A 14,439-nucleotide genomic window follows, 5' to 3' on the forward strand; every position below is an offset into this window, starting at 1 on the left:
AAGCCACCTCAACAATTCAGTTGAGGGAAACGGACCATAATCTGTCACGCTGGTCCAGTTCCGGTTGGCAGATCGACCGTATTTAGCATTCAGGGGCTCGAACCCCAATATACTCAAAGAGCATGTACTACTGCACTCCCGCTCCTGACCACTCGTCTAAGGAATCCATCTATGGACTATAGTCAACGATTAATCTCCGGTTTCATGACAGATATGATTATATGTGTTCACCCATCCACTATGCACCTCATTATGTTGTCATGTCAACAAAAATCTAAAACCTGCAAGTTTTTGATAATCTCTAAAACTCTAAATTTGGGCAGAGGGGATCCATTTCCAGTAGATGGACACGAATGTAGCTCAAGTAGCTATTTTCAATGTATGCCCCTGTAAATGTTGCTTTATTATATCTTAAGAAAGCACGCGAGTGTCCCTGTAAATGTTGCTTTGCCGAAGAGCAATAAAGCATGATGGGCAAGGTTCGTTTCTGAGGTCTTTCAGACAACTACAAAGAGGTTAACAATATTATTGTAAGAGATGTTAAACTCTGTTCTTCGCAACATTTGCTTTGTCCTATGATGGCTCCCGTAATGCTCTGAAATCTAACTATTAGCCCTTTTCTCGGATGGAGGGCACCACTATTTATTAATTAATTTGCATCGTTAGAAGACCACAAAATTCAGTCTCTAAAGAGCTCTCTCCGGAAGAGCTATTAGGATAATGAGAACGCTATGGACTATAGCCGACGCTTAATCTCCGGTACTTAATTCGCTTTTCCAATTTACCGCGGATAGAGGCGGAGATGAAACGGAAGAAAGTTGTTTGTCACAGAATGAGGGATGATGAAACCCACTATTTGGGGATGGAGAGAGAGAGAGAGAGAGAGAGAGAGAGAGAGAGAGAGAGAGAGAGAGAGAGAGAGTTAGAGACTCATCTGAGGAGCAGGAGTAGTGATGCGGAAGATGACCTTTATAAACTGATGGGATGCTTTTTACTTGATCGCGGCTTTAAGAGCATTCATGGGAACTTGCTGAGCAAATAGGATTGAATAAAAGGTCACGGGTCATGAGATAATGAGGGAACGGTGAACCCGGATAAAAGGATGACATTGCTGAAAAATAGAATGGTCGTGAAAGTAAATTTTCTTTCTCAATCTTAAGAGAGATTTACTGTTTAGATGTTTGGAAAATTGGTACAGATGTGAGGATTTGAAAAATCTGTGTTTCATTGATGGAAAGATGGAGATCCTTTTGTAATTTTACGGCTGAGATAGAAATCTTTTCTTTAATAAAATTCCATTTTCTTAAGAGAATGAGATTTTATTTTTGCGCTTCTTTTATGGATGCTTCAGCGGGAGGATGGCCTCATCACTTCATTCTTCTAGATAGGAGGAAGGCTATTGGAGGCTGAGAAAATTCTTCAGTCTCCAATGGGCTCTATACTTTTTTCTCTCTTGTCTGGGACATTATCGCTGGACAGCAGGAAGTGATGCGTCAGCAATTCCTGATGGCTGGAATTACTCTGTTTTCCTGGATGGGTTAAGTAAAGTGTCTTCTTTATGGAGGACTTGCTGATGTTTTCCGGGATTTAGTGGCCATTTTGGGGTCTTTGTAACCGTAATTGCGTTAAAGCGCTCAGCCGAGATATGGGTAAGTGGAAGTGTAGGCTCTGCATCGTCTTCAAGATTTCTTAGGAGCCACAGAGAGATATTGGGTAATGCTAATTGAACACTTCTGCATTTCTGATCCTTTTTACATTGGTCCAATGATGGCGTCTTGCTAATGTATCGCAATCCTCTTCCTCCACAGATATATTTTTGTTCAAGCTTCTATTTTTAATATTCGTAGAGTAATCATCATCGAGGTTAATATTATTATCAATCTCTTGTTGGAAGAAGACTGATGAAAAAGATTTCTCTGGTATTCTTTGTCTGGCCACTGTTATTTCTCATTATATTCACTTAATTTCATCTTACACATCCTCCACCTTTGTCTGCTCCTCGTTTTCTCTTTCTTTCTTCTTAGGTATCATTTTCTCTCTTTCCCTTCCCGTTCCCCTTTCTATCTTTATTTTCTCGCCCTGCTTTATCTTTATTTCTTGTTATTTATCATTCTTCTGTTTTTTTTCTTTCTTTCTTATTTTTTATAATTTTTTTTTAGCTTTCTTTCTTTCTTCTGATTTATCGTTTTGTTTCTCTCTTTCTTTATTCGTGTTATTTACCATTCATCGTTTATTGTTTTCACCTTTCCTTTTTTCTTTTGTTATTCATTCACTCCGTTCCTTATTTCTTCCTCTTTTGCTATTCATCATTCTCCATTCATTTTGTTTTCTTCCTTCTTTCTTCTTTCCACTAATTATCATCCTCGCTTTTTTCTTTCTCTTTGTTTTTTTTTACGTTCTGTTTTTATCTTTCTTTTTCATATTTATCATCTGCTTTCCTCTTTCTTTTTTCTTTTTGTATATGTCATTCTCTGTTTTTTTCTCATACCTTGTTTGTTTCTTTCTTTCTTGCTATTCTTCATTCTGCCGTTTTCTCATTCTTTCACTTTTGCTATTTTCCCTATTTCTCTATCTTCCCCTTCTTTTTTCTTTCTTTCTTCTATTTATTATTTTCTCTCTCTCTCTCTCTCTCTCTCTCTCTCTCTCTCTCTCTCTCTCTCTCTCTCCTTTTTTTTTCTTCCACTATTTTTCATCTCTCTCTCGCTCTGTTTTTTCTTTCTTTTTTGCTATTTATCATTCACTTCTTTTTCACTTTCTTATCATTCTCTTTCTCTATTCTCTCTTATTATTTATCATGCTCTCTTTTCTCTCTGTCATTCTCTCTATTTTTTCTTTCGTTCATTCTGCATTAATATCCTTCAATTTTCTGTTTTCTCTTTCTTTCTCTATTGCTGTCCATCATTCTCTATTTTCCTTCTTTCTTTCTTTTTTTTGTTATTCACCATTCCTTCTCTCTTTTACCTTCTTTTTTCTTCTATTTATCATTCTCTCTATCTTTATTTTTATCTTTCTTTCTTCCACTATTTTTAATTTTCTCTCATGCTTTTTCTTTGCTTTCGTTTTTACTATTTGTCATTCACTGCTCTTTCTCTTTCATATCAATCTCTTTTTCTCTCTCATATTATTTATCATGCTCGCTTTTTCTTTCTCTCATCCTCTCTATTTTTCTCTTTCTTTCTGCCTTTATTCTGTCTGTTTTTATCTTTCTTCCTTTATTGCTATTCATCATTCTCTATTTTTGTTCTTCTTTATTTTTTCTATTTATCATTTTTCTTTTATTTCTTCCAATCCTTTTCATTTGTACTCTGTTTTTTCCTCTTTTTTTCTTTATGTTTTTCTTTCCTTCTCGCTATCTTCTCTCGTTATCTTTCTTACACTGTTTTTCTCTCTTCCTCTCATTTTTTGTTCTATCCTTCTCTCACGGTATTTACCATTCTTCCTGCTTTTTTTCTCTCTCTCATATACATTGATGCTATTGATGGGTTGGGGACTGGAAAGAGTGATGTTGTCATTGAATATCGCCAAAATAATTTTAGAAAAAGCATGGAGCAGGAACGGAAAGGTTTATGATAGGAAGTGGAGTGAGATGAGAAAGGTGGATTGTTGATTGGTCTGACTGTTTCCTTTTGGATACAGTCGGGGACATCTACTCAGTCAAATGCATGTGTCCATGGAAACCAAGGAGTAATATTCCAAGGAAGGAGAAATTTAAGATTTCTAAAAAAAAATTAGAAGCAGCTCAGAAGAAAAGCAGCGCTTAGAGCCAAAGAAAAAATGGACTGTTCATCTGTAGATGAAGTTACAGTAAAACCAATCGGGATGCAAAGAAGGAGTTCCTAATTTCCATCTGCAGATATAACGTACAGAACGAGAGATTGATGGAGAATTAAACTTTACGATTACTTCAGGGATTCATAAAATCGCACTGTCCATAAAACTCCATTTCATACGATGACAAGAGACGAATCCCTTCTAACAGTGTTTATCCAACAACAAATTCTTCAGTAGTTAAACACATTTAAGCACACGGAGTGGAAGATTATATAGTAATGGAACTGGTGGGGGAGGGGGCCGGCGAGAGGCGTATTTCAGCGTTGACGGAAGCACCACAACCCATCTACGCATGCTTACCACCTGATGCAGTAATCGTAGAGCGATTGCCCTAAAGGATGAAGCTTAAAAGTAATGCTCCACTATTGAACAGTGATCTCCAAGATCATAAATGCACCACGCTCTTGTAAACATCCTGTTGCATTTAAGACCGCATCAACTGCTTGAGATTTAACGACCAAAACAACTTTCTGGTTACACCATTACTCAACCTCCCGATAGAAAGAAAGAAAGAGGAAAACGAGTTTGCCAAATGATCCCAGAGAACATCTTAATGTTTCCTCTTTCTGGGTTGTAAATAAATGAGCTGCTAAGTATGTCCGTTGTGGGCTATTAAGGAGGAATTTTCAATTTCTTTTACGAACGCAGCGATCTTAGAAGGAGAAATTAAGAATCTGGGAAGAAAACCTCCCTGATGATCTAAAAAACGGCGCAAACTATATTTAAGTTTCTCCAGTGAATGTAACAGCTTCTTAAACGGTAGTCTGCGCTTAGATAATTAGCATATTAGTGGATTTTTACTGTGTATACTGCAGGAGAAAAAATAATCTTCCCATAAAATTACTCTCTGGATGCTAATTAAAAGTCAACTATTCATTTAACTGAATAAGTTTTTTTGTTTTCTGTCAGATAAGAATACAGTAGAAAGTGGTTGATACGAAGTCGATTAATAGGATGAACTGTGTCGGTTAATAGGATGTTGTGTAACAGGAAGATCTGGGTAGATTAATAAAATGTCGAGTAATAGGAAGAACTGTATCGATGAATAGAATGAAGTTTGTTGATTAATAGGATGTCCTGTTTCGATGGATAGGATCAGCTGTGTCGATTAATGGGATATCGAGCAACAGGGTGAACTATGTCGATTAATAGGATTCATTGAACAGGATGAGCTGTTCAATGAATAGGATCAGTTGTGTCGATTAATAGGATGAATTGTCAAATAGGATGCACTGTGTTGATTAAAAGGATGTTGAGCAATAGGAAGAACTGAATTGATTAACAGGATGAACTGTGTCGATGAATAGGATCAGCTGTTTCTATTAACAGCGCGTCAAGCAACAGATGAACAGTCGATTAATAGGATGAATTGTGTTTGTTGATTAATCGGACGAGCTGTGTGGATTAATAGGATGAATTGTGTCGATTGCAGGATGTAAAGTAATATGAAGAACTGAGTTTATTAACAGGATGAATTCTGCTGTTAATAGGATGAATTCTGCTGATTAATAGGATGTCAATAATAGGAAGAACTGAGTTGATTAACGGGATGAGCTGTGTCGGTGAACACGATCAGCTATGTCGATTAATAGGATAAACTGTGCCGATTAATAGGATGAATTGTGTTGGTTAACAGGATGTCAAGTAATGGCTGAGTAAATAGATGAGTGTAATAACTGAGTCAATTAATAGGATGAGCTCTGTTGAAAAATAGGATCTCGAGTCATAGGATTAACTATGCCGATTAATAGGATGAGCTTGTCCATGAATAGGATCAGTTGTATGGATTAAAAGGATGAACTATGTCGATTAATAGGATGAGCTTCTCGTTGAACAGGATCAGCTGTGTTGATTAAAAGGATGAACTGTGTCGATTAATAAGACGAATTGTGTTGATTAACAGAATGTCAAGTAACAGGAAGATCCGAGTCGATTAATAGGATGATCTGCATTGACAAATAGGATTTTGAGTAATAGGATTAACTATGCCGATTGATAGGATGAGCTTGTCGATGAATAGGATCAGCTGTATGGATTAAAAGGATGAACTGTGTCGATTAATAGGACGAGCTTCTCAATGAACAGGATCAGCTGTGTTGATTAAAAGGATGAACTGTGTCGATTAATAAGATGAATTGTGTTGATTAACAGAATGTCAAGTAACAGGAAGATCTGAGTCGATTAATAGGATGATCTGCATTGACAAATAGGATTTTGAGTAATAGGATTAACTATGCCGATTGATAGGATGAGCTTGTCGATGAATAGGATCAGCTGTATGGATTAAAAGGATGAACTGTGTCGATTAATAGGACGAGCTTCTCAATGAACAGGATCAGCTGTGTTGATTAAAAGGATGAACTGTGTCGATTAATAAGATGAATTGTGTTGATTAACAGAATGTCAAGTAACAGGAAGATCTGAGTCGATTAATAGGATGATCTGCATTGACAAATAGGATTTTGAGTAATAGGATTAACTATGCCGATTGATAGGATGAGCTTGTCGATGAATAGGATCAGCTGTGTTGATTAAAAGGATGAACTGTGTCGATTAATAAGATGAATTGTGTTGATTAACAGAATGTCAAGTAACAGAAAGATCTGAGTCGATTAATAGGATGATCTGCATTGACAAATAGGATCTTCAGTAATAGGATGAACTATGTCGATTAATAGGATGAATTGCGTTGATTAATAGGACGTGAAATAATAGGAAGAACTGAGTCGATTAATAGGATGACATTTGTCGATGAATAGGTCAAGTAATAGGATGAACTGTGTCGAGTAATAAGAACTGTGCCGATTAAAAGGACATCGAGTAAGAGGATAAGCTGTGTTGATTAATAGAACGTCGATTAATAGGATGAATTATGTCGATACATAGAATGAACTCTGTCGATTAATATGATATCTAGTAATAGGATGAATTGTATCGATTAATAGGATGAATTGTTTTGATTAATAGGATGAATTGTTTTGATTAATAGGATGTTAAATAATAGGAAGAACTGAGTCAATTAAGAGGATGTCGATGAATAGGATCTCAAGTAATAGGATGAACTGTGCCGATTAATAGGAGGTCGAGTAATAGGATAAGTTGTGTTGAATAATAGGACGTCGATTAATAGGATCGATGAATAGAATGAACTCTGTTGATTAATAGGATATCGAGTAATAGGATGAGCTTTGTGTCACTTAATAAGATGTCGAATAATAGGATACAATGTTGATTATTCGGATTAATCCGAATAAAACATTTTTCTCTCGTTTTTCATTTTCCATTTTTTCGTTCTTTTTTTTTTTAATTTTCAAACTATGAAAAGAAACGAAACAAACTATCGGGGGATTTTTTTTTGAAATTTTAAGTTTCTAAATGGCCGAGAGGGGAAAACTTTGAGGGAATTGTGGTTTATATATATCACAGTTGAATTCTTTCTGAAAATGTGAGTGCAGGTCCAACGTGCAGTTAAAGTTAATTTTACTCCTTTACCATTTAGCGACTTCTTGATGGAGTCTTGATGGGTACAGTTGTTGATTCTCTTCGCAACCCTAAGGGAGGAGAGATGTCTTTATCTCCTCTGTAGAATACCATTTTTCCCGAGGCTAGAAAGATAACACGCAAATGAATGTTGTCTCTTTATGGAACGTGGAACGGTCTTTGTTCTGATCACATCAAAAAAGACAGATGGAGGAAATAACATTTGCCCAAACGAATACAACTTTAGACTCCTCGTTCCAACTTAAACGAAACGAACAACTGGTGTTTACAAGTTTTGCACCTGATAAACAAAATTTTTCTGCTCCAGGGTTCTATAACCAAAGTGGTACACTCATTCCAGAATTCTCCTAAGAGAAGTTTCTTCAAGTGCATCTTCTCAAATCTGCCTAAACATGTTTAGAATTTAAATTATAGAGAGATGCTTTAACTCACAAGAACACCGAAAAGAAACTTAACAGGGACTTAAATTGCAGATTCAGACACGAATAGTTTTGCATTCAATTAAGATTCAGCGTTTGACTGAGCCCTAAAGTGAATTAACATGACATAAACAAGCATAGAAACACGACATAAACATAGAAACTTAACATAACATATATCTCACTAAGAAGCACATAAACATCGCAAACACAAGAATATCAACAAGCATGGAGGCTTAAACTTTGTATCCACAAGCACGTAACGAAAGCGTGACATTAAAAGGACATAAACAAGTGTACCAACGAACACACGTAAAGTAAGCATAAACAAGTGTATCGACAAGTACATAACGTGAACATGACAGAAACAAGTGCACCGATAAGCAAGTAACATTAGCATAAACAAGTGTATCAACAAGCACAGAACGCATGCATAAACAAGTGTATGGCAAGCACGTAACGTAGGCATGATATAAACAAGCGTATCAACAAGAACGTAGCGTAAACATGACATAAACAAGTGCATTAACAACACATAGCATAGGCGTGAGGGAAATAAACATAAGCATAAACAAGTTCATCAGTAAGCGTGTAATATAAACATGACATAAACAAGTGCATCGAAAAACGGGTAATGTTGGCATGAACAAGTATATCCACAAGCATAAATGTAGGCGTGTCAACAAGCACGTAACGAAAATATAACATAAACAAGTGTATGAACAAGCACGTAAAGTAAACATGATACACACAAGTGCATTAGCAAGCAAATAACATAAACATGGCATACTCAAGTTATCAACAAGCACATAAACGTAGACGCCATATAAACAAGCGTATCAACAAGCACACAACATAGGCATGATATAAACAAGTTTATCAACCATCACATAATGTAAGCATAAACAAGTGCATCAACAAGCACGGAATGTAAACATGACACAAATAAGTACATCGACAAATAAGTAAAGTCGACACGAGCAAATGTATCAACAAGCACGCAGCGTAGGCATGATATAAACAAGTGTATCAACAAGCACGTAACGTAAACATGATACAAACAAGTGCATTAGCAAGGATGTAACATAAACATGATACAAACAAGTGCATTAGCAAGGATGTAACATAAACATGACATACTTAAGTTATCAACTAGCACATAAACGTAGACGTGATATAAACAAGTGTATCAACAAGCAGATAACATAAGCATGATACAAACAAGTGTATCAACAAGAACATAACGCAAACATGACATCAACAAGTGTATCAACAAACACATAACAAATAAGTATCAATAACCACGTAACGTATGCAGGAACAAGTGTATGACAAGCACATAACATAGGCATGATATAAAGAAGTTTATCAACAAGCACGTAATGTAAACATGACAATATAAGATGTAACATAAACATGACAATATAAGACGTAACGTAAACATGACACAAACAAGTGCATTGACAAACAAGTAACCTGGACATGAACAAGTATATCAACAAGAACGTAACGCAAACAAGTGCATCAACAAGCACACAACGTAAACATGATACAAACAAGGGCATTATATCTTTATCTCCTCTGCACGTAACGTAAACGTAGACGTGATATAAACAAGTGTATCAACAAGCACATAAAGTAATTATAAACAAGTGTATCATGTATCAACAAGCACGTAATGTAAACATGACACGAACAAGTGCATCATAAATCAGGTAAGGTGGGCATGAACAAGCAGATAATGTACGCGTGATATTAATAACTGTATCAACAAGCACGTAATGTAACCATGACATAAACAAGTGTATCAATAAGTACATAACGAACAAGCATCAATAAACACGTAGCGTAAGCATGAAGAAGTGTATCAACAAGCAGAATGTAAACATGACACAAACAAGTGTATCAACAAGCACATAACAAACAAGTCCCAATAAGCACCTAACTTAAGCATGAACAAGTGTATGGCAAGCACATAACATAGGCATGTTATAAACAAGCGTATCAACAAGCACATAATGTAAGCATAAACAATTTCATCAACAAGCACGTAATGTAAACATGACACAAACAAGTAACGTGGGCATGAACAGGTGTATCAAGAAGAACGTAACGTGGGCATGCTCTAAACAAATGTATATCAACTGACACAAGCAAGTGCATGAGCAAGCAGGTATGATAAACATTACACAAACAAGTTTACGAATTAGCACGTAACGTAAGCACGAAACACAAACGTATAAACATGACATAAACATTAGAAAAGAAACATGACATAAATACGCAATTAGAAATAAAAAGACATGTAAACATGTCATATATAAAACGTGTAAACAGTAAACAAAAATCAGGTAAACACAGTGCACAAAAGAATGTAAACATCTCTTCTCTTCTGCTCTTAAAAGAAAATTTAGCTGTTCGTTCTCGAAATCAATAGCAGAAACTTTTGGTAGGGTAGTATATTTAAAAATAACTCTCTGCGATTTTTCTGTGTAAACTTCAGAATGCTCTTTTTATGATCCTTCCCAGTTTCCCGGATGCGATCATGTTTTCTGTATTGAAAGTCACGTGCAATAATCACTGCCTATATATAACCTCAATAAAATGCCTTCCGGGATGTCCAAAATGACACTTGCCAATCACAAATAATTCTATTTATGATCTTCACAATACTAACCCCATTTATGTGACGTCATCGACTAGCCACTAGAAGCTGCATTCCCTGCAAGAAGAAGAATCAATATAAGAAGGATTTAAAATGCAGCATCACAGAAGGACCAATTTATCCACGAACAGATGTAGAAAGAGATCTGCTCTCCATCTTCTCCAATGTCTCTTAGCAACGCTCTCCATCTTCTCTAATGTCTCTTAACAACTTCCTATTCAATGAACGATCTATTAAAACATAGCCCATCCTTGAATGGGCACAACTGGGTAAAAAAGCGTCACATGACTTGCTTAGGAGCGCCATCTAACGGTTAAACTGTCTAATGTATCTACGCGATCAAACGGAGCCAATATTGCATTTCATTCAAGCCCATATCGATTAGAATATGACGTTCCGCTATCGATTTATTGATAAGAGGTCAAATACTTCGTTCGGCGCGTGCACGTCAATGGCTCGGACTGATTTTTGCATTTTACGTTTTACTAGAAAATGTGAAAACAAAATCTCTCTCTCTCTCTCTCATTGAGCAGTGTGCTTAAGAAATGGCATCCTAAACATCATTAACTACCTGTTAATTAATTCTTTCTGTTCTTTCTTCCGTAGGTAATTTGTCACCATGATCTCGGCAATGCCTGCAGTGGCGGTCCGCCGAGAGCGGAAAAAACCACGGAGCTTTCGAAGTCACGGACAACCACCCAGTCATCACAGCAGCATGACGTCATTATCTCGGGGACGCAGTTTGACCCACCACAAGCGCGCCACCAACCAGAGTGTCAGCACCATCAGCAGCACCCACGGTGTTGGCGACCTGTACGGCCGACGTCGTGACGCGATCGAGTCTCAGAGACAGAAAAGACGCTTCCTAATCTACCTGGGTACGATACTCATGATCACGGGTCTGATCCTGGTGTTTATCGGGGTCGGTGCTAATGTGTCCACTGCCCAGTCGGTGGGTTTGCTCTTCATAGGCATCGGCTGTGTACTGTGTCTTATCAAGGTCTTCTTCTCTCAGAGCCAGACCATGGTGGTGAAGAAGAGCGCCCACGCAGACATCGAGTCCACGGCCCCATCAGTGGAGAACATCCCCAACAGCGAAATCACCACACCGGCAGTCGAAGCCGACGAATTCACCCCACTTCCAGTCCAGACAGCAACGTCGCCGGCCCAAGACTCCAACACTACCAGCAACAGCAACCAGAACAGCAGCTTGACACCATCGAGCTTGAACAGCATCCCGGAGACTCAAGTCCTCATCACAGAAGAGACAGAAAGGTACTGAAGCCAAACAGCTTCCCCTTCCCCCCACCAACAGAAGACAAAACTTGCATTTAAACTACGTACAAAATAAAAGACAATTTTTTGTTAGTCCGTGTGATCTCACACACGCGATACTTTACAGTCGGGGCCCTCTGACGTCGGGGGCCTTCGGTTAGGACGACTGCCCTCTATTGAAATTATTTGTAGTACTCGTGTCTATTTATGACTACAGATCAAACTACTGACTTATTATATACGATTCTACCCTTTTCTTATTTGTACGACCCCTCGATTTGTGGAGGGTGAAGAGGATAGTTTTATGCGGGGGTTTCACCATGGATGCTACGTCATCCCGGTGGTTCGATTTCGAAGTTCTTTCCCGTAGTAAGAAACGGAAGCCAACGTTTGTTCCGCTGGCTAAATCCGTTTAAATGTTTCTATTTTTTGACCCCCCGTTTGACCCCTTGACTATCGCACAACTGACAAGGTGCAGATTGTTTATCTACCCTACTGTTCTGTGCTTGCAATTGTGGCTGTCGCTGATGTAACTCTATTGTTGGTTTTTTGGGATTAAACCTTGCTTTATACGTGTTTCGTTTCTGCTTTGTTCATTCACAACACCCAGATACCACCCCCCACAAAAAGGGGATGGAAGAAGAATAAAGAAAGAAAATGGTAAGATAAAATTGAAACAATGAAGAACATTAAACACTCCAACTCACAACTGAACACATTCGTTATGAATGCTATCTTTAAGCAGGCAAGAGAAAAGTGATGCGTTGCTAGGCAACGTGTCAGTTCATCATTTATCTAATTGTCGTGGAGGAATTGAGGAATTTACAGCAAGTAATTCCTCAGAGGAATAATGCTTTATTTAATACACAAATAAAAAATAAAATTCACCTACAGTATCCCACCAAAAATTATGGGATATTTGGGAAATTGTGTTTTATGTGTTGTGGGATTATGGTAGATCTCTTTTGAGTTTATTCTAGAAAAAACGAAAAGTTCCCAAAGATCTGGTCGAAGCGTAACTTTCAGTTGGAAAGCAAGCCAAGAAATCGCCATCTTGGATTACTGATTGTTGTTGATCTTCAATCAGATAGACTTATTGCGCCATCTGTGATGCAAGTTTTAAATGACACTTATCGTTTTCAGTAAATAAATGAACAATCTTTCTTCTAGCATTTTAATTAGGGTAGCCGTGCCAGATCATTAACACATCAATATCATCAAGAGAGGGTCATTCGTTGATCTTAAATTCCTTTTCGTGGGTGCAGCAGTTAAAGATTCCTGGCATTTTGACAAAATTTCCCAATTGGGTAGAATCAGAACAACCCGAAAAGTGGGAACTCTTCTGGATAAACCAACTCGCACGGCCACCCTAATTAAAAGCAACCCTCCCTGCAGCTCAATGAGATGCAAAGCAAAAGTGGTTGTCCGATTTCTCGATTAAATAAACGAAAACAAAATCGGACTCCCACTGAAATGGGTCTTCTCCTCACTGCGTTGGAGGAAGCAATTTTTTCAAGATTATAAGCAAAGACAACCGAGATTATCTTACTTTCCCTTCCCCCCCCCTCTCTCTCTCTCTTTCTCTTTCTCCCTAAAAAATTCTCACCTTTTGCTTTCTTTTTTATCTCTTTTTCTTTTCTCCTCTTACGTTTAATTTTTTCTCACTGTCTTTCTTTTATTTTCTTTCCCTCTCCTTCCTTCTCTTTTACCCTCCGTTTTCATTTCTCTTTCTCTGTTTCTTTCTCCAGCTTTCTCCCTCTGTCTCTCCCTCTCTATCTTTCAAACCTTTCACCGTTTTCTATATTTTTTTTTCTCTCTTTCTCTTTTCTCCTCTTACTTTTAATTTTCTCTCACTCTGTCCTTCTTTTATTCTCTTTCTGTCTCTTTCTTTCTCCTTTATTCTCTTTCTCTCACTCTGTCTTTGTCTATTCTCGCTTTTATTTTCTCAGTCTTCTGTCTTTCTCCTTTATTTTCTCTTTCTTTTTATCTCCTTTTTTGTTTTTTCTCTATCTTTGTTTCTATTCTATCTCTTTCTTTACTTCTGTTTTTCTCTTTCTTTATTTGCGTTTTTTTACTCTTTTATATTTTATTTATATTTTTCTTACTTTATCTTTCTTTCTCTTTTCCTCTCCATTTTGATTTCTTTTTCTGTTTTTGTTTGTTTCTCTCTCTCTCTCTCTCTCTCTCTCTCTCTCTCTCTCTCTCTCTCTCTCTCTCTCTCTCATCCTTTGTTTCTCCCTTTCTCTTTTCTCCTCTTACCTTTAATTTCCTCTCACTGTGTCTTTGTCTTTTACTCTCTGTTTCTTGTTTATTCTCGTTTTTATTTTTCTCCTTTATTCTCTCTCTCTCTCAAAACTCTCATTCTTTGTTTTCTTCCTTTCTATTTTCTCCTGTTATCTTTAGTTTTCTCTCACTCCATCTTTCTTACTTTTATTATCTTTCTCTGTCTTTCTTTCTCTTTAATCGCTTTTTCTCTTTCTTCTCTTGTTTGTTCTTTCTTTCTTTTTATCCCCTTTTCTGTTTTTCTTTATCTTTCTTTCTGTTATATCTCTTTCTTTCTATATTTCCTCTTTCTTTATTTCTGTTTTTTACTGTCTTTTATATATTTATTTATGTTTTTCTTACTTTCTCTATGTTTCTTTCTCATTTCCTCTCCGTTTTGTTTCTCTTTCTCTCTCTCTCTCTCTCTCTCTCTCTCTCTCTCTCTGTCTTTGTTTCTCTTGATAAACGAAGCCGATTTTCGCTTAA

General features: G+C 37.1%; 1 protein-coding gene across 1 annotated transcript in view; it reads left to right on the top strand.

Moving 5' to 3' along the window:
* Window positions 1-12,267, top strand: part of LOC150086456 (uncharacterized) — a 46,580-nt gene extending 34,313 nt beyond the window's left edge. The window contains exon 2 of the mRNA XM_090371393.1: window positions 11,023-12,267. Within this exon, the coding sequence (XP_090227519.1) occupies window positions 11,036-11,698 (663 nt within the window). The 5' untranslated portion in view covers window positions 11,023-11,035 and the 3' untranslated portion in view covers window positions 11,699-12,267. The remainder of the gene's footprint in view (window positions 1-11,022) is intronic.
* The last annotated feature ends 2,172 nt before the right edge of the window (window positions 12,268-14,439 follow it).

The sequence above is a fragment of the Mastigoproctus giganteus genome, chromosome 4, assembly GCF_048544385.1.
Source record: "Mastigoproctus giganteus isolate SK-2022 chromosome 4, ASM4854438v1, whole genome shotgun sequence".
Lineage (NCBI taxonomy): Eukaryota > Metazoa > Arthropoda > Arachnida > Uropygi > Thelyphonidae > Mastigoproctus > Mastigoproctus giganteus.